The following is a 27,581-nucleotide window of genomic DNA, read 5'->3' as shown; positions in this document are numbered from 1 at the left end:
AATAAAATCATAAATATGAGAAGACCACGCTGCCCTTAATATTTAGTCGTAATCTATCAATGATTTGTAAATAAAACTAAACTTCAAAGTCAGAATTTTATATAATGTGATCCGATAGATGATACAATACAATGATGGATTCTTTATTTATAGGTCAAATTCAGTTCTTCTAATCTGTATTCTTACCACTTGATCTTCCACACTTATCTTAATCTTACACACTGGAGCATGAAGTTTCTTTCTTATTCCTCATCGTAAATTCTACAATCTACAGCAGATTAGCCGTAATCAGATTATAAATGATGATGATCTAAAACACAAAAAGGGCTCAAAGGTGCATAAATCTGTTTGGGGGGGAAAGGAACAACCAAAAGAGTAACAGTCCAGCAGACGTGTTTCTTTTTAATGGAAATCCACATTTCGGAGGCACTTTGAAGCGGAAGTAAAACCAGTAATCGGAACAAGTTTCTCTCGTGACTGGATAATTCCGTACTTCCTCTTTAATGTCCACTCTTCTGTCCTGTTCTGTTGCCTTTGTGGTGTTGAATTATTAAAAATGGTTTCACGCGGCTGTTTCACAGGGATCTGTGTTTAGAGGAGCCTTTAAATAACATTTAAAATCGGACCGTAACTTGGAAGGCTCTGATTGGCTGGTCCTCAGCTGTGATTGGCTGGTCCTGAGCTCGGATTGGCTGGTCCTCAGCTCTGATTGGCTGGTCCTGAGCTCTGGTTGGCTGGTCCTGAGCTGTGATTGGCTGGTCCTCAGCCGTGAAAGGCCGACACTCAGCTGTGATTGGCTGATCCTCAGCCAATCAGCAGCCGTGTGTTCCGATCCCTCTGCTGTACTTTCGCCCAGTGGTTTTAGCGCACTCGCAGTAGCAGAATACGGTAAGAGTCTTCAGAAACTATATCCCCGTTTAAAATTAGCCTCTGCTCGGATAATAACCCCAAATGGTGACTTCGGTGGGTAAATATGGGCCCGTAATCAGACCTCTGTAGACGGTATCAGACTGACCTTTCAGTTTTTTTGTAGTATAAAGTTACCATTGAGACAAGTAGCTTGGAGGCTAATCTAGTTAACTGGCTAGAGTAGCCAACGAGCTGTCGGTACAAACTCGATTTGTTGATCCCGTCCTCTACGACTTTATCCCCTACGTGATCTAAATTTGAGCTATTTACAGACGTGCTGACCAAGGCAGAATGAAACCATTCGCGCTATAAGAATTGTGAGTTGTGCCTGGTGCGCTAACGAGCTAACCAACTTATTAGCCTCCAGTGTTTGCCAAACATTGTGTTGAGGAAACGGGTAAAATCGAGTTCATTGTTGGTTAGATCTCAACTGCAGATGGGTGGTTGTTAAACTATCTCCGAAATGCCGTCACTAGTTGGTCTTGTTTGTGTTGAGAGAGCACTTTGTGTATTTTCTAACGTAGACTAACCTAAGCTAGCCACAACCCATGCTAACTGTATGCTAGTATTTAATATATGTAAGCGTTTGTTTTAAGAATCCTACTTCCTATTTTCTGGTACTTTTTTTTCAGAACACATTTGAAGTGTCTTCCTAATTAAGTTTACCTATTAAAACTGTCGACTTTTTTCCCTTTTGAAGTTTAGGACGGTGACAATCTGTTGTTGGGAAACTAATAGCCACACCCTTCCTTTCGAAATCAACTATGCTACAAGTTGCTACGAACTTAACTTTAGCCTTTATTTCCCTAACTTCACATTACGAGGTTACCAGTTTTCTAAAGTTTTCTTAAAACTGTCATCAGTGGTGTATTTTAAATCTTAAGGGAGATGTATTTTCTCTTGCCCAGTTATGCTTTTGTGTAGATTTTGTGTGCATCTATTGAACAGCTGTCCTTTTAAAGCATCTATTAGGAGCAGTGTTTGCTATATGCACCATGTGACAACACTTGCAAACACACACAGCTCTTAAATGTTCTTTCTGAACACGCCGAACAGATATGCCTTTTAACGCCTTTTGCACATACAGATTTGTTGCCCGTCTAACCAAGTTCTGTCTTCCACCATTTAGAGGCAGATCCCTGTGCGAGCTCTTTAGCGCAGACCAGCTGGACCTCAGCGCCTGCCCCTGGTGTCGGTGTACCTGAGGATCTGCTGGGCCCCCTCCTCGCCAGATGTAGAGGGACTTGTTGTCTGCAGCAGCCGTTTACACAGTAGGTCAAACTGAAAAATTTCTGAAGTCTCGGCTTCCTTCTGCCTCAGAAAATGGCCGTTTTGAACGACGGGGTGTTTCCCGACACCCACGTAGATCTCACTTTTGGTATATTTTTTTGTGTCCTCAAGGTTTAGCCCGGCTAATGCAAGAAAGCCCAGCGCGACCGTCCTTGGCCCCGCCCCTTTTCGTAATGGTCGCGAGGCGTTTTTCATGCGTGCGCTCTCTGATCTCCATTTTCCGTTTGTATGGGGCACTTCAGCCGCCGAGGGTCGTCACAATGGCTCTTTGTAGCCGAGCCCGTGCGCCCGGCGAACACTGTGGGTTTCTGGTGACGCTCCGTGCGCCGTCGTTAGAATTGCAAATGCCAGCCGAGTGTGACAGAGTGGTTTTTGTATTGTTGGTCTCCCGATTTGCCAAATGTTCGACATTGTGTGATCAGTAGATCCGGAGAGCTTCGTAAATGAGATTTCATGGCGCGCGTCGCCCCCTCCTTGACATTTGTACATCAAATGAAGATTCGATTTGCATTTCAGAGTTTGGATCACAGGGGGTTTTTCACCGCCGGGCCCTTTGTACACGTCGGTGCACAGTTTTAATTGCCTGCTGAAAGGTGGTGACGGGTTTTAAAGTTCAGACTTTAAATCAGAATTCATTAAAATCCTCCAGCGGTTGATGAATCTTGTGGAAAACGCAGCGGCGGCAGCGTCTCGACTGTCTGGTGTTCAGAGGAACTCTCGTCTGGGTTCTGCTGTCGCGCCTCTTCTAGTTCTGACATCCAGAGTTTTCTGGGCCACAGAGTGAATCAGCCCGACGGGAGGTCAGATTTTCTGGCTCCTTCCTCCATCTTCTAATGAGATGAGGTTATTTAAAGCACGCCCAACCTCTCCGCGGTGAACCCTGGCTAATAAACCGGACTCAACCGGAATTCTCCAGAACCGGGAGCGACGCTGGGTGGTTTTCTGCCAGGGTCGGGGGTCATGTTGTGATCTGTGTCTTCCCAGACTTCCCAGTGCTGTCCAGTGAAGCCGGCCACCATGCGTGAGTACAAGCTCGTGGTGCTGGGATCAGGAGGCGTTGGGAAATCAGCACTGGTGAGTCACAGCAGGAGGCCGGGTCACGGCCTGGTCTTGGACACCGCCGTGTTCTGGCGCTGTTATTCCCAGTACCGACGCAGCGACGTGCTTTGGGATACGCAGGAAGTGTGGTTTGACTCTTAGAGATGTTTGTTTTGCTCTTTCAGACGGTCCAGTTTGTTCAGGGGATTTTTGTGGAGAAGTATGACCCCACAATAGAAGACTCCTACAGAAAGGTAGGTCCCGACGGCGCCCCCTGCTGTCCTCCCCTGTGTCCACTCGCCTGGTTTCATGTGTCTGGTTTCCCTCCAACAGCAGGTGGAGGTGGACGGGCAGCAGTGCATGCTGGAAATCCTCGACACGGCGGGAACAGTAAGTCCGACCGCTTTGAACGAGCGAGGAATTAACGCAGCCTCCTGACGGTTCCGCCCCCCTCGGGCCTCGTTTCCATAGGAGCAGTTCACCGCCATGAGGGACCTGTACATGAAGAACGGCCAGGGTTTCGCTCTGGTGTACTCCATCACGGCGCAGTCCACATTCAACGACCTTCAGGACCTCCGGGAGCAGATCCTGCGGGTGAAGGACACCGAGGACGTGAGTGTCGGGGCTTCTGAGCACTCGATTGGGGTTCGGAACGGGTCGGAATTCCTTAGAATTCCCATGGAGGCTGTTTGTGTGGCATTAATATGATCTCAGTTTCCAGTGTCTTAACCTTCCGGATCTACTGGATCCTCTCCTATCGGGTTCATCGCTCCCTCGTTAGTGTTCTGGGGGGGGGGGCAGAGCAGGGGGGGCAGGAACCCGGTGGTGGGGAGGAAATGTCTGCCGGGCTTAGATGCCGTCAGTTCCCTCTGCGTCTTTATTTAGAGGCCGCGCTGCGTGAGCGCTTTATTTATTCATGACGGGCTGTTTCAATTCTCATCTCACTTTTCTGAACACGTATCGGATCCGGGAAGAGGCGAGGGGTAAACCCCGACTAATGCCCCGGCTGTGTGGCTCCCTCAGGTTCCCATGATCCTGGTGGGAAACAAATGTGACCTGGAGAACGAGCGTGTGGTGGGGAAGGAGCAGGGCCAGAACCTGGCCCGCCAGTGGAGCAACTGTGCCTTTTTAGAGACTTCAGCTAAATCAAAGATCAACGTTAACGAGGTGAGAGCGCGGATGCAGGCGGCCCGCGTCTAAACTGGGCCCGGTGATCCCGGTTCTGACTGCACCAGTAACAACGTGGCTCCTGTCTTGTAGATTTTCTACGATCTGGTGCGACAGATCAACAGAAAAACGCCGATGGAAAAGAAGAAAACAAAAAAGAGGTCGAATTGCACGCTGCTCTAGAACGATAGGAGCTTCGGGCCAGGTGGGAAAATGTAATAATTCACGTTGTTTTGGGTTAGTGGGATGGAACCTGTGAGACTTTGCCGTTTCTATGGAGTTTATTTGGTTATTTGAGAGGTTAAAACCATTTTTAACAGGCAGAACTGGTGAATTTTAACACTTAACCAACCAAAATTGAGTTTTCTCCATCGCTTTGGCTCCACCTGCTGGTCAAACAGCGCAAGTGTCGAGTGGCTAAAATCGGTGCTGATATAGTTTTTATCATTTTCTCTAATTATAAACTGCTAATGCAGCAGACAGTGTTGAAGCTTTCAGATTTAGATTTGTGGTTTATTTGTATGACTCTAGAATGTTTTTGCAGCCTGTAACTTCTAATAATATCCAACAGCTTCAGTTTTTATCGAATCATGATGAATTTAAATTTGTTTGTTTTTACCTGCTTTCAGAAGCTCATTATGAACCGTTTCCCAGTGGTTGGTGCCAGCATTCCCAGTCCTCTCCAGAGCATTTAGAACACGGCTGACGGATACTCGCCACCTCCGACGTGGCAGCAGACCACACCAAGAACCCCCCCCCTCTGCTTCCTCGTGGCCACAGATTCTCTTGTTCGGTTCTTTTCTTTTTGAACGGTCAGCCTGTTAACAGCTCTGCTCTCTTTTTCTTTTCCGTGTCTTTCTTTCGGAAATAATGGTTCAAATCCACATTTATGGGAACTTAAAAATCAAGAAAAGCCTTCCTGCAGAAGTAAAGATGAAATGTTTGCCTCGTCAATGGACGCATCGTTTCCCAGTTGCCCTTTCCTACTTTTAATGGTGCGTATCGATGAGTAACATCTTTCCTAAGTGACTTTGTTTTATATCGGAAGCTGCAAGCCTTCCATATTTCCCATAATATATTCTACTTCCATTTTTGCATAATACAGCGAAGGAAATTAGTATTTTATAGACCGATGGGGGGGGGGGGTGTTCTGATTTGTCCTGACGCTGAAAATATATTGTACTAAACCGACTCTAATATTGCTGTCACAGATGATTTTCCAGCTTTTATGAATGATTAAATTTTAGTACGTTTTCATTATTTTGGTGTCTTGTTTTTTTTTTAATAAAAAAAAGTTTTTTTCTGTTTAAAACTGGACTGAAATTCACTTTTCAGGTGCTGCTATTCAAAAAAAAAAAAAGCTGCATTCTGGTGGAACTGATTATTTATTACAACAAAATGAAAATCCTGAAATGGAACTTTACAATAACAGAAGTGGTCTGATGACAGGACTGAGGTGCACGGAAACCCGATTTGATATCCATTCCAGCCTTTATTCCCTCGTGATGTTCAAACATATAATTACTAAGACAAAGAGACGCGCCACGTCGCGTAGTTTCAGATTAAATATCCGAATCGTTGGTCCAAGCAGGCTTCCGTAGCGACCTGCCCCGGTAGGGTCGTAATTAAAACCCCATTTCTCCGTGTGGTTTCCGGCGGTGACTCCCCTCTCTAACCGACCCTCATCATCCTCCCCCTCCCCTCACCCACACGCATGCATCCAGGCGCACACGCTGCGCGACCCCCCTCCCCCTTCCATCATTTTCCCATCTCTTACTCACTCTCTTCCCTACAACAAACATGGCCGCGAAATCTGACGGTGCACCCCTCTCTCAACGGAACGAAATCCCAGCCGAGTGTCCTCCCGGGCCGGACCCACGGGCTCCCCGGCACCGTCCCGCCGAGCAGCGCTACTCCCTCCCGGACTGCTGCTGGACGCTGTGCGCCCTCCTGGTCTTCTTCTCGGACGGGGCCTCAGACCTGTGGCTGGCGGCGGACTACTACCTCCGGACTTACTACTGGTGCTTCGCGCTGACTCTGGTCTTTGTCATCGTCCCGTCCCTGGTGGTGCAGGTCCTGAGTTTCCGATGGTTCGCCTACGATTTCGCGGAAAGCGTCGAGAGCGGCTCGGCGGCGGCCGCCGTGGTGGCGGCGTCGGAGGAGGAGGACTTCAGCACCAAGGACAGCGGCGAGCGGGGCGCTGGCCGCGCCGCCGCGGCCGAGGTGCTGCCGGGGCCGGGCACCGTGGGAGGAGCCCGCGGCTGCTGCAGGGTCTTCGTGTGGCTTTTCCAGGCCATCGTTCACATTTTTCAACTGGCGCAGGTCTGGAGGTGAGTTCCAGCAGCCGTAATTGGATCAGGGGGAAGGAGGGTAGCACATTCCGCCTTTGTGTGTGTGTGTGTGCGTGTGTGTGTGTGTGTGTGTGTGTGTGTGTGTGTGTGTGTGTGTGTGTGTGTGCAGCTCGCAGCATCCTCGCATGCAGCCTGTGAAGCGTGGACATTCAGGGAGGATCTGGACTCAAAATGCCAGAATGTCTTTTTGCATTATTTGACGTTTTTTCCCCCCACAGCTTCTAAACCGGGATGGGGGTGGGGGGGTGGACAGAACCCCCACCCCCCCCCTCCCCTCACAACACGCGCTTTTAGGTCAATCATCTCCAGGAGAAAACCACCAACTCACCCACCCCAATCGCCTTACACGGAAAGATGAAGCTCCCTTTTGTCTTGACGAAGGTTCCACCTCCCGGAGCTTCACAAGCGTCGCTTCCTTCCCGCAGTGATGTTCACCCGCCTCCCCGTCGCTGTCTGGTGTATTTTCAGCTCTCAGCTCCAGGCTCCTTCTCTGTATTTTCTTTTCCTCCTCTAAAATCCATATTCCCAAACCTCCCCTGCAGGTTTTAGAATGCCTGGATGTTTCTCTCCAAACGTGTGTAAATACCAGCCGCGCTCGGAGACTAAAAGCAAACTTGTGAACGTCTGAAGCGCAACTCTCTCACAAATGCTAGTAGGTCTGTGGGTCAGCTATACTCAGCTGTAGTGAGCAGCTGCTCGAGCCTCCAGCGCCCTGATGGCTTTTGACAGGCTTGAACTGCTGCCAGTCAGATGGAGGCATTCGGCTGAATGGAGGTGGGAGGAGAAAGTTGTAGTTTGCAGAATGACGAGACGAGAAACCGAGTGTTAACGCTGCAACCGGATCCGGATGGAGCGCTTGATTCATCCCTAAGTTTCTGCCCCCGTCTGTCTGCCCCTGTGGCCTCGCGCTTCCTGCCTCCTTAGACCGCCCTGTGGGTAATATCCCCATTGATTTCCGATTTCTTCCCGGCGTGAGCGTGCCCAGGAGCGCATTAAAACCTCGCGGCAGCGCAGAATTACCGGTCATGCCATTAGAGCTGCTGCGTGCGCCCCGTTCAACTTTTGCTGATCTGGGACCTGCGCGTCTGCACATTAAGAGGATCAGCGCCGCGTTCTGCCTCGTGCTGTTAACTCGGGACTGATCTGTCACCGATACGCGTCGGGCAGGTGAGCGGGGATCAATTCCAGGGCCGTCCCACAGAGTTGGGGCAATTGTCTGTGTGCGCCTGCTCGTGAGTATTTGGCCCTCATTTCTGCACATATGCTCTATTTTCTGTGCGTCCCAGGGCACAGTTTGTGTAGCAGGAACCACAAAAACAACGCACACACACGCTCACACTCACACACGCTCCCTGGTGGTTCATTTAGCTTGTTGACATGGCGTCTCCTGCCCCCTCTCCCCGAGGCAATTACTGACACATTCATAGCTCCGGTCCGCTGTGGCAACCATCGCTTTTATTTTCTTTAACACTTCCTGTGTCATAATGATCATTCCAAGGCTGCCGCACCACGCACATAGCTGTCACATGTCGGCGCACCGGTGCAGAAATGTGCTGATGACACGTGTTGGTTACGAAAGGCCGTTATGGAGCCAGTCGAGGTGGGAGCGACAATGGAGTCCGCAAAGCTCAGGAGGGGATTGATGGCCCGCTCTTCCGCTTCCCTGAGCATCATCTCTCATCCAGCAATGAGAGCACATATCTTTCTTCCCTCTTTGGACCCATTTCTCGCCGTTTCTGCAGCCCTCTGTCTTATACGTGAAGCGGGATTTCGCACATTCCCGCCCGCCGATGCCTCTTAAATTAAAACAGAGCAGCTCAGTTTGATCTAAATTCTGGAGGAGCCCCCGGTAATGCTGTCGGCTCCTTCAGAATAAGGAGGAAATGACTTCTGTGCGTCTGGGTTTGACGTTCATCCGTGAATCCCAAGACATCCTTAAAAAAAACCCCAAAGTTTCCCAAATATTTGCTCATATTTGCCCCAGATACAACATGTAAATACTGTCTGCCCGCCTGTCTGCAGGTACGTCCACGCTCTGTACCTGGGCGTGCAGAGCCGGTGGCACAGGGACCCCGAGCGCCGTCACTTCTACTGGCGCATGATGTTTGAAAGTGCCGACATCAGCATGCTGCGCCTGCTGGAGTCCTTCCTGAAGAGCGCGCCTCAGCTGGTCCTGCAGCTCAGCATCATGATCTACACCAAGCAGGTCCTGCCTCTTCAGGGTGGGTGTCCCATCATTATTTGTCTTTATGGCAGCTCACATGGATCCTTACTCCGGGTTCTCCTGGGAAAACATGGCTCAGTAGTTCGTCTGCTGTCATTAAATGATACCGGGTGGTTGTGGTTGATTAATCTGGGCTGATTAGACAGAGAGGTGAGATTAATGGGCTTGTGTAGCTCGTAATTCCTGTCCTCTCTGAGTGCTTCTCTTCTGTCGGCCTCTGCAGGCCTTTCAGCTTCTGCCTCGCTGATTTCCCTCGCCTGGATGATCGCCTCCTATCAGAAAGTGCTGAGGGACTCCCGGGACGATAAGCTGCCCATGACCTACAAGGCCGTCGTCGTTCAGATCCTGTGGCACTTGTTCACCATCGGCGCCCGCACCCTGGCCTTCGCTCTCTTCGCCTCCGTGTTCCAGCTTTACTTTGGCATCTTCATCGTGGCCCACTGGTGCATCATGACCTTTTGGATAATCCAAGGTGAAACGGACTTCTGCATGTCCAAATGGGAGGAGATCATCTATAACATGATGGTGGGGGTTGTGTACATTTTCTGCTGGTTCAGTGTGAGGGAGGGGCGCACTCGGTGCAGGATGCTCATCTACAGCCTGACCGTGTTCGTTGAGAACGTGGCGCTCACCACGATCTGGTACCTGTATCGCGGCTCCCGTACATCAGAGTCCTACGCCGTCATCATGGTGTGTGTGGTGGCCAGCAGCTACGCTCTGGGCACCTTCTTCATGTTTGTGTATTACTGTCTGCTGCACCCCGACGGCCCGGTCTCAGGGTGGGGGTATATTGTGGAGAAGGAGGTGCCTGTGGAGTCGCTGGGCTCTCCGGCTTCCAGCCACCCGCCCGACGTGGTGAGCAGCCCCCCCAGGACCCTGCAGAGAACTAAAGGCTCTGAGAGAGAGCAGGGGGCCGGCATAGACGGAGACGTGTTTCAGGTAAGACCACCCCGGGGTGCTCACGCCCCAGTGAACCACCCCACACCCAGGACAGAGGGGCCTGTCATCCGAATAGACCTGCCCAGGAAGAAATACCCCGCCTGGGACGCCCATTTCATCGACCGCAGGCTGCGTAAAACCATCCTCGTCCTGGAAAGCGCCGCACCGGTCACGCCAAGGATCCAGTACCGCTGTCTGGGCAATCCCAAAGAAGTGATGGAGTACGAGACCACCGTGTGACGCGGGGAGGGAGCCGCGACTCAGCCCCCTACCAATAAGAGCCTGCCTCAATGGAAATGGCAGCGGGTGACTCTCAGCGCGCTCGGTTCCAGCTCCACGCCTGCTCGCACGGCGACGGAGACGAGAGAAGGAAGACGCAGACTGTCCTTTTTTTACGGGCGAAGTACTGTGACGTTGTACGACGATGGCGCGATATTTTGGTTTCCGTATCGTTTCTCAGGTCAGGGTGTGGTGCAGGACGTTAGCGCTGAAGCTAAGTGAAGACAGAAGCACAGACAGGCAGAGAGGTGGCGTTCAATCACAGACAGGAAGTCCTCCTCAGCAACCCTTCAGCACATTACAGTCCAAAAAATACAACCCCAGGCGGAGCTTCAACATGTGTGATTATTTATGGCAGCTAGGAGGGAAACTTTCCCTGGAACGAAGGCAGCACAGGCGTCAATAATCACGTGTTCCATAACTATTCACTCATGTTGAAGCGGCTCAGAAGCAACATTTTGAGTTGAATGTAAAAACAGTTGAAAATGTGATTATTTGTGGGGGGGAAAAAAGGCTTTGAGCGTTTTCGTTTTTATCATTCTGTTCGTGCAAATGATGAAGTTCTCGTACTTTCTTTTTCTTAATTGAGACAGAACAAAAAAGGAGATTTTTGTGTGCTTTTACGAGCAATCGGTCGTTTTCCGGGGACATGACATCCTTATTATTGGATACACCTTCCAGAATGTGCATGTGCTGAATAAACATTTACCTTTAAAGGATGTATTCTATCGACCGCGTGTGGAAATTTAATGTAAATGAAACTGTACAATGAAGACGTAGTTTCAGATGGACAGCACTGTCTGTAATCGTACTGTATCCATACGCTGTCAGAAAAAAGGAGAAAAAAGCAGAACTCTATCATCATACTCCCAACTGAATAGCTTCTGTATTCCTGATAGTACAGGTATGTGGTGCTTTTATTAACACCTTAGTTTACTTGTTCTAGAGGAAATTTGGGGGATTTTTTTTTTTTTCCATTCTTCGTTTTATTTTTTATTTTCATTCTATAAACGCTTCAGTAATCCAGAGGCCTAAAATGACGACTTAAGTTATGCTGGAGATGCCTTGGATGTAAATCTGACCTGATACTTAAAAGTGGAAGTTGTAGATACACTGGTGTTTAACTGTTATTTGAGCACTGAATTTTTATTGTGATGACTGATAACCTCCTCTTAAATTATTGATCCTTAGTGCGTGCGCGTGTGTGTTTGCGTGTGCGTGTAAAAGTCGGGGGAAGCCATGCGCATTTATGCTACTTTAAAGTTACTTTAAAGTCACTGAGATATGACAGTTTTGTTGTAAACACTGTCCAGTCTGCCCATTTTTCCAGATGAGAGTGAAATAAGCACCTTTTTCCCACCGTAGGTCCAGTAACAAAGGCCTTGGGCATCAAATATGGTGCTCAGAGTTCAAATCAGTCATGTGACAGCAGCGCGGTGAACCGTGAAATGCACTTGTAGTGGCAGGATGGTGCGAGGCTGTACCTCAAACTCAAAAAAGCCTTAAACTGGTCATGCCAGGATTGCTGTTCAGAGCAAGAAAAAAGGTCAAAGGTGAATAAAATTTCATTCTTTTGTTGTTGCTGGAATAAAGACCATTGTGTTTACCTGATCGCTTCTGTAAATGTCTTTTTTAATATAGTTTTTCCAACACGGTATGATTATGGTCTCAGCAACACTGTCGCTGTTTTTATCTCCTGCAGCTGCAATAGAGTGAGCCAACTGCTGAGCTGCGGCTCCTCTTCGCTCTCACACACTTGCAAATGCTAAATACAGACTTTGGGTCAATTCCTGAAAAGCAAAACTCCCTGAGAGCATTTAAGGTACCTTCAACCTGTTTGGTCACTTTTATAGAGAAATCAAAATATTAATAATAAATAATTGAAACAAATGCTGCATAAACCTTGACCATTGTCTGACCCTACATTTGATATAAATATAATTAAAAAAGTATGTTATACTATGTATAATAGAAGAAGGCCAGGGACACAGAAATATCTGCTCAAACTTTTTCACTTAAGATACTTCAATTTTATGTATAGTGTCAATTGGGCTGAAAGTAAAATAGATATTTTTATTAGTTTCACGTATCAACAAAATTGGAATTGTTAAGTGAAATGTGAATTAGAAATAGTTTTTCCGGTGAATCCCTGGTATTTATACTACGTCCATCATATTATTACTATTGTCCAATCACCGTCGAGAGTTTACACTATTTGGGTAATATCATTTTCTATAGCCAATCAGCGTGAAGGGGGCGGGACAACCGAGCTGTTATTATCGTGCGAGGCTCCACCACTTTTCAAACTGGAATGGCGACCGGGTTGTGCGGGCTTCCGGTTACCGGCCGGAACAACCAACCCGCAAAAACACAACGAGAACACCGAAGGAAAACCAAGGATTCCCGCAGGAGACAAGCCGCTTTGTTATTCCTCAATAACATCTCGCTCGACGGACGGCCACGCAACCAGCCTCGCGATGAACACGCCGACCAAAACGCCGACGACGAGCCCGGGCTCAGTGACAGTGCCGGCGGCCCCGCGGCCGAGCCGCTGCCGCCGGCGGAAAGCCACGGGCCGGTCGCCCAGGTGACGGAACCCGCCGGCAGCTGCTCGATCTCCAGTATTCCTGGGGCGATCACCCCCACACGACCGTCTTCGGTAACGTCTCCCGGCTTTTCCGGGGCCAACGAGGTATTCCTGGAGGGAGGCTGTGCGGCCGAGGTTCTCGCCCCGGACACCTTTACGTCTCCGGCGCCCGGCGTCCATCAGCCCTGCGCCCATGTCAGGTCAACACCCGCCGCGGTGAGCCCGGTCCAGGCCGGTACGAATCTGGAAACACGTCAGAGGTGAACATCTTTATGACTTATATCGGGCCTGTGAGCTGCTGGACGACTTCCGCATAAGAGAAGCGCTTGATTACAAAAAAAGTTTCGTTCTGTTTTGGAGATTCTGCTTTAGGAATTCTCCAGGTTTAATGTATGATTTTGCACTTCCTGTTATTCTGTCACATACATGGACTACACACGCACGATGCTGATGTGCTTCTTTTTTTTCTTCCCCAGGCTGAGAAATGTGTCCGGATCTCCTGGACCCAAAGTGCCAAAGAAGGTCCACTTCATCAAGAGCATGAGGCAGTATGATACCAGGGGATGCAGGTGGGTCAGAAGGTTCTGAGGCTGTCACTCATAAATGGCGCCCTGTTGTTGCTACAATAAGCTGATTATTAGTTTAGCGTTCAACACAGAGGAGTGGAACTAGCTTTGTTTCTCATCCTGCATCATGTTTCTGTGTCTCGACTCTCACTTCACCTCCTGACACCTCACGCCCACAGTCATGACGTCTGGTGTTTTTCCATCTGTTGCAGAGGAGTCTTTCTCTTTCCCTTTCAGGGCTTGTTAATCATTCATTAACCCGAAGGTGCGGCTTAATTCATGGCGAGGGGCTTTTACATGCTTCTGTAGGGTTTCACCCCACACGCCAAAGAGCGACACGGCCGCGTTTAGCGGTTCATCGGTCAGAAATTGATATTTCACGTCGACGCTGATGATTTTTTTTTTTTGTCGTCGCGGTTTGCTCTCGGCTCTGGGGAGGTCCGATTTCTCTGGCAGGCACCCAGAGGTCTCTGGTATTGATCGCTGGTTTGTGGCTGCAGGTTTTGGCTTTTCTACGCGCGTAAGTGGTCGCTACCATTTAGCCTCCGTTTGTTGCCCTTTTGCTTGGGGGGGGCCGAAAAAGGGAGGGAGAGTACGATTAATAAAAACAAGCCAGGGAGGTTCGATCGGTTCCTCAGCAGACGCCGCTCTGTGGGCGTCGCCCTCATTTAATGTAGCCTGTGGCTGTCGCCGGTAGACTGACCGTCTGTTTTGTCTACCAGGATCGTGCTGGTTTGTGCCAAGCGGTCGTTATATGCTGCTTTCTCAGTGCTGCCCTACGGAGAGAGCGCTCACCTCAGGTACACAGACGGCGCCATCGCCATCGCCATCACCTTTCTGTTTCCATCCTCATCCTCTGTGGTCCATCATCACCGCGGTCAGGCAGCGTGTGTGAGTGCGGCCGGTGCTGTGATGATAACGTGACTGTGCCTCTCTGGACAGCGACCCCAAGCTGGAGGCCCAGAGACAGAGGCTGCCGTCGGTGGTGGCGGCGGACCTGCTGCCCTCCCTGGAGGGGGTGGAGCTAGGCTCCTCTGGGAAGGTAAACGTCCAATCGCCGGCCGCCGAGGATCAGAAACGCGTCCGACGTGCTGCACCCGCTTCTGTTCTGTCTCTGTTTCAGACGGTGTCCTACGCTCAGTTTCTCTACCCGACCAACGCTTTGGCGAGGATGAAGAGCGCCGGCGCCGCGGAGACCGGCGCCGCTCAGACTCCCCAGTCGCGCTTCCGTGCCAGCGGGCAGAGGAACCCCGCCTCCGCTCACCCCACCAACGCTGCGGCGCAGGAGCCATGTAGGCCCACGCTGAAGTCGCACGCCTCCGCTGGCGTTTCCGGGTTTTTTTCCCGACTCTGGTTTTTGTGTTTCAGGCGTCGAGGAGGTGACGGAGTACGATCCCAACCTGCTCAGCGACCCACAGTGGCCATGTGGGCGGCACAAGCGGGTCCTGATATTCGCGTCCTACATGGTGAGCGTCTGTCCGATGGGTCGGGCTTCCCCGCAGCGTCTCCATGTTGTTACAATATTTGGAGTGTTTTATGTGGCTATGTCATAAAAGTGTGGCACAGCTGCTGTAAACCTGTTTTTTACTGTTTCTGATTGGGTGCTAAGTCCTTTTACACCGCTGACACCAAGAATACCACTGATTAATGCTGAACAGGCGGAATCTGCAGTTTAACCTGGAGCAGACAGGGAGGCTCCTGCGGATCATTTGTTCAGGAGAACGAGCGCTCGCATTTGACTTGTAAATTGTTTTATAATGGAGCCTGTAAAACGAGTTAACTGTGCCTCGTTCCCACAGTTCTGCCGATCTCGTCACAAGGCTGTAACCTCTAATCCAGAATAGCTTCAGGTCCATCTTTGACAGATCGAAAGGGGCGGGGGTGTGAGTTCTGGTGCTAACGGGCCCGTCGGGTCATCTCTGCAGACGACGGTGATCGAGTACGTGAAACCATCGGACCTGAAGAAGGACATGAACGTGACCTTCAAGGAGAGGTTCCCTCACATCAAGCTGACTCTCAGTAAAATAAGAAGGTGACCTTTGACCTCTAGAGTCTTCTGCTCCCCCTCCTCTGTCAGATCTGTGACTATGACCCCCCCCCCCCTCCTCTGCTCTCCCCCCAGCTTGAAAAGAGAGATGCGTGCCGTGAGCGAGGAGTTTGGTCTGCAGCCGGTTACCACGGCGATGGCTTTTGTTTACTTTGAGAAACTGGTGCTGCAGGGACGCCTGAACAAGCAGAACAGGAAGCTGGTGGCTGCCGCTTGCGTGCTGCTGGCCGCAAAGATCAGCAGCGACCTGAGGAAGCCGGAAGTCAAGCAGCTGATTGACGTGAGTGAACACGGAAGCGGCGACGCACGCCACCGGCAGGCCGCCGCCAGAGGGGGCGGAGCTGCCAGCTCGTTGAGGCTCATCAAACTTCAGCATTTAGGAAGATTAAACCACATAGTTGCTCATTCACGGAGCTATACTGAAACCTGCCACAGGTGGTTACTATAGCAACTGTATACGGTGCTGGCGTGCCCGTCTGTCATGTGATCACTGTCAACCCTCATGTTATGGTCAGAAAATGTGCACACGGGCAGCGTGTTGGAGGTCATGTTACCGTCCCTATTGACCTTTTGTCTCTCTGAACAGAAGCTGGAGGAGCGTTTCCGCATCAACAGACGAGAGCTGATACCTCTGGAGTTCCCTGTGTTGGTTGCCTTGGAGATGGGGCTCTACTTCCCAGAGAGCAAGGTCATGCCACACTATCGCAGGCTGGTGCAGCAAGGTTAGCCTGTCTGGGCTTAGCCTGACGCAGCAGCGCACTCGTGTGTGTGTGTGTGTGCGTGCGTGTGTATGCGTGCGTGTGTGTGCCTGTGTGTGTGTGTGTGTGTGTGTGTCAACCAGTCAATAAGCTGTGTTTAAATCAAGTAATACTGGTTCTATTTATATTCTGTGTCGTGACTTGAATCGCCACTTAATGAGCAGTTTACACTTTGTAGGGTGTCTATCTGAATGTCTTTTTACACGTTTGGTGTCGACCTTGTGATGACCTCTATGTTAGAGATGTTCAACAAGCACGTTAATTGTGCTTTTATTTTTAATCCACCCTCTTTACCAGCAACCTGTGGTGTTAGAAGACCCCCAAGTAGCCCATTGTGTGTTTAATGGTACAGTGAAACTTGTAAATGCCTTTTAAAGCCACTGTGATACTTTAACATGTTACCAGAGAAGACGACCTTTTGACCTTTTTGAAAATGTGTTTGTTTTAATCTAGGTCATTAGAACTCTCTGGAAACGGACAGTGGATGTTATTATTTCGTCCATCGCCCAGTGTGACGTCCTGAAATGAGATTTGCTTGTTGTTAATCAGCCCCGTTTATTTTATTTTTTATCTCAGGAATTTTATTTCATGCGTTTCTCATAAAATAAAACCCAAAGAAGAATCGCCGTAGTGTCCGTGCGCTCTCACGCGTCCACGACAGTGGTCAGTGAGCCACGCTGGTGGCCGTCGGCCTCGAGCGCCATCTAATGACCCCAGAAGTGCGGTTTGTTGTGCGTTACGTGCCAGAATGCGTTGACCTTCCAGGCGGCCGAGAGAGCTTAGCGACGCCAGAAATCACGCACAAATCGACGCAGCACTCGACTACTTTAACTCTTTAGTCGTCTTTTTGCAGGGTTTCTTCTAAATGTTAGTTTCTGCCTTCAGAGTTGACCACCAGGGGGCGTGTGGCACCCTGAGGGTCATATTTGGGAGCAGTAAAGGACGATAAATGAAATAAACTCATCTTGTTGTGCTCCAGTGTGCTGAGCTCTGTCCGTCGCCGCAGTATTGCACGTTTAGTGTGTCGTAACGAGTACGGCGGTGAAAGTGCCTGCGACCGCAGCGGCGGTGGAACGGCCAAACGTCGGTGGCGTTGACCTTTTTCGCAAGCTGCTGCGTGGACGTTAAAATACTCCGGTAGCTCTTGTCAGAATGTTACGGCTGACGATGTTGTTGAATAAGTAAATATTTGTTGTTTTCATGCAGTAAAATGCTTTTTGACACACTTCCAAACGCTGAAGTGATTTTTTTTTTTTTTGCCTGTCTGTAATTTATGGTGTGCAAGAGACGTGGAAAATAAACAACTTTATAATCACAAGCACGTTTATCTGCTGTTCCTTTCTGGTCACAAGGATCCAGTAAATGTCATGCAGGTTGGCTAACACACACATCAGCGCGCGGCAGATGATTATCTGTCAATTTCTACCATATTGATCACTTCTTTAATCTACAACTGGTACGAAACAGGAGCGAGACGAGTTAACCAACAACGCAGGGACGCCTCAGTCCAAACTCATGTCTTCGTCCTCCTCTTTCTTGTCCTTGGAGTCTCCGTCCTGGTCCGACTTGGTCTCAGTTTCCATGGCTTTGGCGAACGCTTCCACGTCTGCAATGACGATGAGTTCAAGTCAAGTGCAAACATTTTGGGGTTTTCTACTAAAGCAAACCGTTTCCACACTGACCTCCTTTGTTCGCCGCGTCGACGGCCTCCGCTGGCAAACCGAACTGGTTCATCAGCGGGCCCAACTGGCCCGACGCCAGAGCGCTGCTGAACATGCTCATAGCCTGCAGTAAAGACGCACGGCGAGGTGATGTCAACAAAACTGGAGCGGCGTCCACAGGGACCAGTGGGGTCTGATATTTGTGGCCACGTGTACCTGCTGGAACTGCGGCGAGCTGAGCGTGTTGCTGAGCTCCTCGCTGCTCTGGGGCAGCGACTCTCCACTGGGCAGGTAGGGCATCAGCCTCTGCTGCACCTCGGGGTTGGCCAGGATGGGAGCCATGACGTCGGGTGTCAGGACGCTGGTCAGGTCCACTACAGGGAGTAAACAAGGTCTCAATCTTTCCTTCACGCACACAGGAAGTTCACGGCGCTTAAACGTGGCGGTCTGCCCTCACCCCCCTGGCCGCCGGCGGGCACGTTCATGGTGGCCAGGATGCTCTGCAGGTCCCTCAGCTGGATGGGCTGGGCGGGGTTGGCCGACCCTGCTGCCTGGGAGGACGGCGCGGGAGTGGATGGGGTGGTGGCCGTGGGGGAGGCCGTGGAGGTAGCAGAGGGGGTGATGGGGGTGATGGGAGTGGTGGGCACCTGCGAGGAGGTGACCCGGCTGGCAGCAGAGGTGGAAGTGGGGGTCGCGGCTGTGGACGGACTGGGGGGAAAAAAATAAAAACAGTCAGGAAGGGAACAGGGAAGCAGCTATTAAAACCACCAGGAAACATGATCGGGACCGTTAGGACTCTGAAGCACATCTATCAGGGATTAGACACCTTGTGGAGGAGATGCTGGCTGCAGGGACACTGCTGCCGCCACCCAGGAGGTTCGCCAATCCCGGACCAGCAAGAGCCCCGAGACCACCTGACAGTCACGCAACAAAAGAAATACACCCTTAATCTCCTGAGATGGCAGGTGGCGAGCTGCTTTATGGGATAAAGAGTTGGAATACCGATCCCTCCGAGTCCAGTCGGTCCGATCAGCTGCATCAGCTGGTTGTGGCTCATGTTGCCCAGAAGGTTTTGCAGACCGCCTTCGCCTGGAGGGGACACGTAAAACAACGCAAGCTTTAGGTGCTTTTTTGGTTTATAAAAAAAAAAAAAAAAAAGGCATTTTTGACAGCGCTCAGGCACCGTTTACCTCCCAGAGCAGACAGCTCGTGTCCTCCACCACCACTGCCAAGAGCACCAGGGATGGGCGGGTTGTTGAGATACTCGTTCACTTTACGGCAGAACTCCTCGTCCTTATCAGTCTTTGGTTCCTGACATTAGAAAAGGACAGACTTCCTGTAACATGTTATAAAATGGCAGCATGCTAGAGGCAGGGTGAAGGGTCCTACTGCAGTCTACCACCAGAGGGCGATACAGATACATGTATTTAGCACTTTCTACAAAAATATACTTAACTTATATATAAATACACGAATTAAATGTGCTCATTGTCGCTCAGGCTATTGTCGCCACCCAGATGTGTACCTGCATCCAGAAGAAGAGTCTTTTGGAGCCCGCTTTAAACTTCAGCACATAAACTCGTCCGGTCGTGCACTGATTCACCCGTTTGAACTCACAGTCATCGGGGAAAATGATCAGATCCTAAATGAGGGGGGAATTAACATTTTTTTTAAAAAACCCAAAGACAATAGAGACGGGTTCAACTGCAAATGCAAGCTGCGACCTACATCGTCCACATTCCCAGTGGTGCGATCCTTCCAGCAGAAATGGATGAGAGAGTCGTCCGTCTGCTGGATGTACACCTGACCTTTGCGTTTGTCTGGGGTCACTGTGCTTCCCTTCATGGTCATCTTGCCAGCGCGGAACTCCACCAGGTACTTGCTGGAGGAGCTGCGGGACCCAGACACCATGCTGGGGAAGAGAGCTCCAGACGCCATAATGAAGATCTGCTGGGAGATCAGACACAATCAAACACAGGGAATACTGGCTCCGGGGCACATTTCACCCTTTCCAGTGTTTCAGGCTATGCAATCATCGGCCCACACATCACTATTGCAAACATTGTAGTTTTTTTTAGTTACATCCTGCTGAATCTATACATTAAAATGCGTTTTCGTCAGAGCGAAACGTCTGATGTCACAGACTTAGAAAATGATCACTTGTTGTATCTTCCGTTGTTAAAAATTGGATGACAACTGCGAGCAGATTCCTTAGATCATCCTAGGCCGAGAGGAGAGTAACCCATTTTCAAGTAGATGTGGTTAAAAACGTAGATTTGAGCTGATTATGGGGGCAGAAATCATCCCAGAGCCCCCAATGAAATAGCTACCGTGGCTTAGCTTGTAGCCCGTAGATGACTCTGCACTCTTTAAAAATAGGCCTGGTTACAGCTCACTGCGGACACGGATGAGCTACAGGTGTATCTTAACGAGGTAAATCGCCCCAAAACCCACCTGTTTAACAGTAATAAACTGAAAACACATCAAATAAACCGATGATTGTACTCACATTCGTTGAGTGCAACGTCGCTGAAACAGGAAATGAATAATACCGGAAGAGGCTCCTCATTGGCTGAAAGCCGTCGGGGTGGTTTGCTCTGATTTGCTGACCGACGTGTCAATCAAAAGGTTTTAACCTCCACTTCGCAAATACGATGCAGAAGGATCGAAGCGCAAGAAGTTATTACTTCTGCTTAGGATCGGCGTGAAGAAACAGATTGGCTTTGTAATTTATGTGTCAATAAAATGTAAACAATTCCTTATACAGTAAACTAGAAAAGCACTCGGAGAGCTCAGACCTCTAGCGATAACATTGTATGTTACTCTATGACGAAATCAATCAATCATTCTTTATTTATATAGCGTCTGTTACGATCAAAATAGTCTCTGGGCACTTTTCTGAATCCCAAAGCCCTTTTGGCTTTGATCCATTAAAGATCATTGCCTCATCACCATAACGTAATCATCACATTCTATGATTAATGGGTCCTGAAAATGGTTAATTAGCCAAGAGACAAAGATTGGGGGGCAAAAGCATTTAACTGTGACCAAAAAATCCAAACAGCAATAGTGTCAACATTTTATTAACATTTTTAAATTATTATTTATGTAGAGAAATTCCAATCGAAAAATCTACAGATTTAGACATAAATGTTCTTTTTGAGTCATAGGCTCTGATTTTAAATACAATAAAACCCTCTGTGGCCCATTTTCCATTTGTTTTCTCCTCTGTCCTATAGATATCTTATGACTAAGTATAAATAACACACACGCTGGTGTCATGAGCCATAGCTGAAGGGTAAAAGTGATGCACCACAAGGCCGGTAGTTTCCAGTCAGAGTTTATTTCTCCAAAGTGCCACGTATGCATACGGTTGTTGGCGAGTTTACAGCATAAAGAGGAAAAACACAAGAGAACCAAACAAAAACAACGTAAACATTCTCAAACAGGTGAGGCCAAAGGGGAGACGAGACCAGGCGAGTGTTCTCGGACCAGACCTGCGACTGGTGTCTGCAGGCGTCACAAAGTGCTTTGTGTTCAGGGCAGAGCAGCTACGTGAGCCGAAGCTCCCCGCACGACACGTGCGCCGCAGCCGGGAGCGTTCGAATGTGCAGTTGCTGCGAGGTCGGCGCTCCACTGAGAGGAACAATCTGTGCTGTTAAGAGTTTTCATAAGCAGATATTCATGTCCTGCTGCCTCTGCGGTGCTGGAAGCACATGTTGGCTACAAGCTACAGAGGACTGAAGTGTTTCTATGTTCACATTTCAGGAGGAGAGGCTGGGAGGGTTGATTTGCATAGGTTTAAAACAGCTACAGTGTTACTGGCAAATGACCGGGGGGGGGGGGGTGACGCTGAACCATGAAACAATTCTGTGACCACGCTTGTTTTAACGGGAACGGCTAATATTCGGCATAATTTAAAATCGAAAGTCTAAATATCAGCAATTTACAGGTTAGTCAGTGCCCAAAAGTATAGGATCAAAGGATGTTTGCCAGAAGGACTCAATTAAAAATAAGAATAATGTTAGAAGTGATATTATCCGGCTCTCTTCCGCCCGGTTCTTTTAGCATCTAGACTTCTCTTCAACCAATCTGCCACAGATCCCTTTCTTTAATGATGCGTATGGATCATTTACAAAATACAGGCTTAGTGCACAGGGGGCTCTCGTGGCTTTAGCTTGTGTAAATAATGATATGGGCAAGCGAGCATGCATCACTTCTACACATCTACGCTACGGTGGACACGAGTCGGTACCAACGACTTAACGCTTTGCTAGTAAACACTGTTGCATCTCTACTCCGAAGTCTCGAGTCACAGAAATGATCACACTCGTGACATCTTTTCGGCTTGTTTACAGCTAGCGCAAACAGACATTTATGTTAAAGTAAGTAATGCTTTTCAATAAACCCTGACGTTTAGGTGTAACTTAAGTTTGTGGTGGATTTATGGTGGAGTACCTGAATTACAGCGAATTATATTATATAGGAGTAAGAGTGTTTGTGTCCAGCAGCATGTTCTCACACTCACACACACTCACTCTCACACTAACACACACTCCACTGGTTAAAACCCTCAATATTATCAGATTCGGGATTAGAGCGTATAAAGATGAAGATTTACAATAAGTAAACTCTAAAATTCTCCATTAACTTGCAGGTCGCCCGTGCCCTTGAGTTCACAGTTATGAATCTGAAAAAAAAAAACCAAAACATTTTACCACTTTTTTCCTCCACTCACACAAAGACACGGCATCGGTGTCTGCGTGGCACAAATCTTAGTAAAATCCCACCGCAGAGCGACGTGTCAATAAATGTTGGGACAGTGGGTGTAATTCCTGTCAAAGTAGCCTCCCGTGTACAGCCAGTCCTCGGCTCCTGTGTGAGGGTTTGTCCCCAGCTGAAACCACCTGGACACAGTCGGGAAGAGATTGGAGAATGACCAGGACACGGAGGAGAACCTGTGTAAGCTGTAGCAGTAACACACACCTGGTCGTCCACTCCTCTTCTTCCACCGAACGCTCCCTGCGTGCGGCTCTTTGCTTCTCCTCCAAACGCTCCTTCTCATTACTTGCTGCGTCTGTTAAATACCCAAATGGGTACAAGAATTAGCCGTTAAAGGAGCCTGAAAGGTGGAAACCTTTTTTTTTTTTGCCGTCAGGTTCTTCTTACCAATGTCTCCGCTTTCCATAGCTCTGATGTCAGGCCTCAGTCTGCAGTCTGTGGGGGGCAGGAGTCTCTCCATGTCTGGCTCCAGCTCGTTTAGTGTCATAGCAAAGCTGGTGAAGTTGTACATCTACTCAGGAAGAAAAAGACAAAATGAGGTGATAAGTTAGCGGCATTAATCTTTATAATCTGAATATGCCTCCACACAACACAGCATATGGCCACTGTCTCAGACTATTAAACACACGACACTGTCGACGGTTTGTGCAGAGCTCAAGTGAAGTTCTGGGCAACATTCTCCACATTCCTGCAGTTCATCAGAGGCTCTGAGCAGAACAAGGATCGTCCTGAAAAAACCACCTCGATGTTGAACATCTGCATGCAACTCTGGCTGAACTCAAAGCCTTTTAAGTAGAGACGAGAGACAGTGACGAAGAGCTGACCTGGGCCGAGTGGGCCGGCCGTGGCGTTATCCTCCAGAGTAAGGCACTTCCTGGTATCACAGTCACAGTCTCCTGAACCTCGGGCATCTCATCTGCGTCCTCTCCCTCGCAGCTTTGCTCCTGAACACACAGAGGGCGTCGTCAGTCTGGGAATAACCCAGCGGAAGCTCACAGCACCCACAGTCCACGTGCAAACGGGTGATGCACGCGACCACATCCGACACAAATTCAACACGCCTCCAAGCAACAATGCAGGTCATTGCAAGCCATGACGGATCGGTGCTGGCAATGGACCAATCATACACTCCACTTGGAACAGAACTGGAACTACACGACGGCAGCAGCACAGTACAGATAACGAGTACTTTACTACGTGTTTACCTTACCTTCTACTAAAGCCACTGCACGTTATTGTGAAAGGAAAAGATATCATTTGAGAACAAAGGCAGAGTCACAGATCGGTGCAAGACAGAGGCAACACGTGCCAAAGACGAGAGAAGACTTAAAGCAGCTTTTCTTATGCCAGTCGACCCTCTGAGCGCGACTAACCGTCCGCAGCTTTTTGGGCTCCCCTGCTGCCCTCTTGTCTGATTTCCTGTATGTTTCATAGAGCCTGGGGTCCACGCTGTACATGCACTCTGTCCACTTCCCGTAGATCACGCGTCGTTTCTTCTTACTGTTTCACAAACACAAAAACAGACGATCGATCACAGCCGCTCCTTATTGACAGCATCGGTGCGGACGTGCACGTACCTCCTGTCCTGGATGTGACCCTCCACTCTGTGAAGTTCTTTCCCAAACATGCCGCACGGTTTGAAGGTTAACACACACTTATCGCCAGTGCTGATGGATTTTAGAGATAAAAAGGTCAACCCTTAAAAGAAATCGCACAGTTTGGGGTTTTAACTTACTTGTCAACACACCTGTGGTTGATTATCTCCACAGTTCCATATTGCTCAATCCAGAGTTTCCCTAAGATGATGTTATGCACGCAGCACATTGGGTTTGTCCAAGTGTACGCTTCTTTATGTCTGCAAGACACCAGGTAGAGGTAAAGGCTAACTGGCTTCCTATTTGTTCTATGACGGCTGCTTATAAATGATATTTTTTCCCCCTCTAGCCAATATAAAAAGAAACAGGGAGAGAATGAAAAAGTCAACAAAACGAATTTAATACCGTATTGGCCCGAATATAAGACGGTGTTTTTTGCGTTGAAACAAGACTGAAAAAGTGGGGGTCGTCTTACATTCGCGGTCTAGACATTATACCCATTCACAGCGCTAGATGGCGCCAGATATATTTGAAGCGAATGCTGAACTTAACGTCCCAGGGAAAAGCGAACCCCTGTCACGAAGAAGAAAAATAAAAATAGCGGTAGCACGAAGAAGAAAAATAAAAAAATATCGGTAAGAAGGAAAAGAGAAGAAAATAAGAGAAGAGATAACAGAAAATAGAGAAATGTAGCGACAATCTGGAGAAAAGTGGGTCGAAGATATAATCATTTGTTTCAGATGTACTGTAATTATTTTCTGTATAAAAATTAAATTTGGTGTTCAAAAAGTCTTTTTTCAAACTTGAGTCTTGAAAAAGAGGGGGTCGTCTTATAATCAGGGTCGTCTTATATTCGGGCCAATACGGTAAAAGACACAGCAACGTCACCATGGATACTCACTTCAGCAGCTCCAGGGTCATGGTGCCTTTGGGCTCGGCCTCCACACTTTTGCCCCAGAACTTGAGTTTGGGGTAGATGGAGCCATGAAACTCAAACTCCTCCTTCAGAGACTGGGCATGGAAGGCACTGACAGGCGGGTGGTGGCTCACCTGCTCCGAGATCAATCTGTACCCCTCGTCCTCCCTATAATCAGTCAATCAACAAAATGGCCTCAGTTCGGTTTATCCACCGTTAAGACAGACCTGCCGTGCTCCACCAGTCTGTACCTGATGAGCTCATAAGTCTCTCCCAGTAAAGGATTAAATGGTTTTCCAGTTCTCTCCCACTGAGATGCTACAGATGAAACAGCAAAAGCTGCCACAACCTGTAAAATATGAAGCCAAGAGAGGAAAACGTTTATCTAATGAGCTCAACGCACAGGTTTGACATGAGAAAAGGTTTCAGATCGTAATACCTGCATACGGTCTATTGAGTCAGACAAGCTGCAGGCCTCGTGGACGAGGTGAGTGTGTTCCATGTACTCCGAGATTCTCTGGAGAAAGCTCAACGGCTCATTGAACACGACTGGCATCGCTATTTTGGACAATTCCTGCGCGAGTGAAAACCCAAAGCATTAAAACACGAAAAGCCCCTCTCGTAAATGAATGAAACATTCCCGCCATTCCAGCCTCCCAACTGCAGGAAGAGGAAAAAAGAAACATGTGACATATTTTGATGTTCACTCTGGCTATTTTTGGTTCTTTCCAATGGACGCAATACGTGAGACGGGACAGAAAAGACTGAAGAGTTTAGGACTAATCTCGCAGAAACGCGTTCGATATATATATATAAAATAAAGAATCTGACCTCTATTCTGACCTCTTAGATGAGCGAGGAAGCAGATAAGGACTCACCATGCCGATGCATTTCTTCAGTATGCTCCAAACGCTGAAATTGTTTCTGGAGATCATCTCGGCGGGCAGCGACTTCCTGGGACACATTTATATAACAACATCTCAAAGTCAGCAGTTCAAACGGTTTGTCTGTTGGCATCTGGGGCTTGTGTTAAAAATAGTTTCTCACTATAGAACACACAAAAAAAAACCTCAATCGTAATACTTTTGTTGCCACGTTAGAAGGTTCAAGTGGAGACAAAATCTAACCTTACACACTGAATGCATGGCTCAAGTGTGCATATACTGAATCTGCAAACAAGGGCGTGCAAAGACACCCATGCGTGCACGCACGCACACATGCATGCATGCATACACGTGTATGACCCTTTACCTGCGCTCCCACACTCCATTCTCCCTTGTGGTGCTGCCGTCGGACGCCTTCGTGCCGTCAAACACCAGAGCATCTTTAAAACTGACCTCACAGGAGTCATCCGACTCCAGCCCTGATGAGCAAGAGCGGGGGGGTCAAGCATCAAGGGAAGAGTGGAACAGTCCAGGGAAGAGTCCAACAGTCCGCAGCCTCACCTGTCTCAGCGTCGTAAAACTCTTCTTCGCTGTTCATACTGAGCAGTCCAGCGATCTCTGTCCCCGCAGACCTGCCTCGTTTCAAGCATCACAGACAAGCATTCAACCTGGACAAGAGAGGACAGTTGATAGCAGGCTGCATTTACGTAACAATGCACAGATAAGCTGAATGATTCTATTATAGTTTGCTGTCAGCAAAGGATTTATCCAAAGACTCTTTAGCTGTCGGTTAGCGAGCTATCCGGCTAACTAGCTGTCATCCTGGCAGTCAAAAGCGAGGTGGAGCATCAGTCACAGGGTAAACAGCAAGGATCGGCTAAAAATGCGTATGCGAATACTGACAGGAAGATTTCAACACAAGTCGGTAAAATATACCCGTTGTTTGGGGACAAATTACGACTCCGCACACGTAAACATCGAAGAGTCCACTGCCTCCGACACAGGGCGGAAGTAGGCGGCAAGGGCACCGTGATTGACAGGTCCATCTACCAATCAGAGCGCAGCTCCTCAACCGCTGATAATTAAAACAGGTTTACGACTTAAAGACAGAGTCGCGTTTAAAGATCGTTTAAGGATGAAATAATAAAGAGTTCTCGTATTATTACAATATCATTTTTGGTTAGAATGATAGTGAATATGTGTTTCTATGTGTCTACAAAAATCAGATTTTTAGGGCTATATGTAGGGCTGGTTTATTTGTGATCTCATAAAAAAATTAAAAATAACAAGAATATACTTATTAAAAAAAAATCAGTAGCAGTAATTAAAATTGGCTAAAGCAATCCTTCATTACTTCAATCTGCCACATGGTGGCAGCTGTGATCACATTACTAAATTCAGACTATGTTAAATTTAACCCTGAAACGTATAAATAGAACAACACATATTCAGGGATAGATAATAGATAGATAGATAAAAATCAATTTGTTTGCCTACTATGTGTTGCCATATAAAATAATAATAATAAACATTGCGTATCGTGTAAGAGTTGTCTGGGTTTAAAAAAAGAAAATGAATGAACGATATA

The 27,581-nt window shown here is 48.5% G+C and overlaps 5 protein-coding genes across 14 annotated transcripts; 3 read left to right on the top strand and 2 right to left on the bottom strand.

Annotated features, from left to right (window-relative positions):
• Positions 1-786: 786 nt before the first annotated feature.
• Positions 787-5,664, top strand: rap1aa (RAP1A, member of RAS oncogene family a). Of its 3 annotated transcripts, none has more exons than XM_003963536.3 (9): positions 787-888; positions 2,039-2,180; positions 3,184-3,273; positions 3,423-3,491; positions 3,571-3,627; positions 3,709-3,849; positions 4,261-4,404; positions 4,498-4,609; positions 5,034-5,664. In XM_003963536.3, the coding sequence occupies exons 3-8, from the start codon at positions 3,217-3,219 to the stop codon at positions 4,585-4,587; spliced, it is 558 nt and encodes a 185-aa protein (XP_003963585.1). In that variant the 5' UTR covers positions 787-888; positions 2,039-2,180; positions 3,184-3,216; the 3' UTR covers positions 4,588-4,609; positions 5,034-5,664. The 3 variants fall into 3 exon arrangements, with proteins under 3 accessions (XP_003963585.1, XP_011601063.1, XP_011601062.1); XM_011602761.2 differs by having other exon boundaries at positions 4,498-4,619; XM_011602760.2 differs by having other exon boundaries at positions 881-963.
• A 540-nt stretch (positions 5,665-6,204) lies between these two features.
• Positions 6,205-11,801, top strand: xkr7 (XK related 7). 2 transcript variants are annotated; one of them, XM_011602731.2, is made up of 3 exons: positions 6,205-6,734; positions 8,778-8,977; positions 9,203-11,801. In XM_011602731.2, exons 1-3 carry the CDS (start codon positions 6,205-6,207, stop codon positions 10,156-10,158), a joined length of 1,686 nt encoding a protein of 561 aa, XP_011601033.2. In that variant the 3' UTR covers positions 10,159-11,801.
• A 695-nt stretch (positions 11,802-12,496) lies between these two features.
• LOC101062006 (CDK5 and ABL1 enzyme substrate 2) lies at positions 12,497-17,473 on the top strand. 4 transcript variants are annotated; one of them, XM_011602759.2, is made up of 9 exons: positions 12,497-13,044; positions 13,261-13,353; positions 14,073-14,150; positions 14,293-14,392; positions 14,474-14,642; positions 14,719-14,816; positions 15,276-15,382; positions 15,473-15,677; positions 15,984-17,473. In XM_011602759.2, the coding sequence occupies exons 1-9, from the start codon at positions 12,509-12,511 to the stop codon at positions 16,122-16,124; spliced, it is 1,527 nt and encodes a 508-aa protein (XP_011601061.1). In that variant the 5' UTR covers positions 12,497-12,508; the 3' UTR covers positions 16,125-17,473. The 4 variants fall into 4 exon arrangements, with proteins under 4 accessions (XP_011601061.1, XP_029690342.1, XP_029690340.1 ...); XM_029834482.1 differs by lacking the exon at positions 14,073-14,150; XM_029834480.1 differs by having other exon boundaries at positions 14,293-14,642.
• Positions 17,446-20,412, bottom strand: adrm1 (ADRM1 26S proteasome ubiquitin receptor). Of its 3 annotated transcripts, none has more exons than XM_003963535.3 (10): positions 20,326-20,412; positions 19,545-19,763; positions 19,342-19,458; positions 19,007-19,127; positions 18,819-18,905; positions 18,643-18,730; positions 18,274-18,524; positions 18,033-18,190; positions 17,838-17,940; positions 17,446-17,761 (listed from the first exon to the last, which is right to left on the bottom strand). In XM_003963535.3, the coding sequence occupies exons 1-10, from the start codon at positions 20,383-20,385 to the stop codon at positions 17,658-17,660; spliced, it is 1,308 nt and encodes a 435-aa protein (XP_003963584.2). In that variant the 5' UTR covers positions 20,386-20,412; the 3' UTR covers positions 17,446-17,657. The 3 variants fall into 3 exon arrangements, with proteins under 3 accessions (XP_003963584.2, XP_029690343.1, XP_011601059.1); XM_029834483.1 differs by having other exon boundaries at positions 19,545-19,766; positions 20,326-20,367; XM_011602757.2 differs by lacking the exon at positions 20,326-20,412 and adding an exon at positions 20,147-20,261.
• A 728-nt stretch (positions 20,413-21,140) lies between these two features.
• Positions 21,141-27,054, bottom strand: LOC101073808 (oxysterol-binding protein-related protein 2-like). Of its 2 annotated transcripts, XM_003963534.3 has the most exons (15): positions 26,930-27,054; positions 26,555-26,661; positions 26,361-26,472; positions 25,988-26,063; positions 25,549-25,683; positions 25,361-25,458; positions 25,095-25,277; positions 24,346-24,453; positions 24,176-24,265; positions 23,972-24,098; positions 23,423-23,542; positions 22,986-23,109; positions 22,803-22,893; positions 22,607-22,723; positions 21,141-22,506 (listed from the first exon to the last, which is right to left on the bottom strand). In XM_003963534.3, exons 2-14 carry the CDS (start codon positions 26,589-26,591, stop codon positions 22,621-22,623), a joined length of 1,404 nt encoding a protein of 467 aa, XP_003963583.1. In that variant the 5' UTR covers positions 26,592-26,661; positions 26,930-27,054; the 3' UTR covers positions 21,141-22,506; positions 22,607-22,620. The 2 variants fall into 2 exon arrangements, with proteins under 2 accessions (XP_003963583.1, XP_011601058.1); XM_011602756.2 differs by having other exon boundaries at positions 21,141-22,723.
• Between the last annotated feature and the right edge of the window lie 527 nt (positions 27,055-27,581).

This window comes from Takifugu rubripes, chromosome 3 (assembly GCF_901000725.2).
Source record: "Takifugu rubripes chromosome 3, fTakRub1.2, whole genome shotgun sequence".
In the NCBI taxonomy this organism is placed as follows: Eukaryota; Metazoa; Chordata; class Actinopteri; order Tetraodontiformes; family Tetraodontidae; genus Takifugu; species Takifugu rubripes.
Note: the sequence above shows the minus strand (reverse complement) of the source record. Positions and strands in the feature narration are given on the sequence as shown.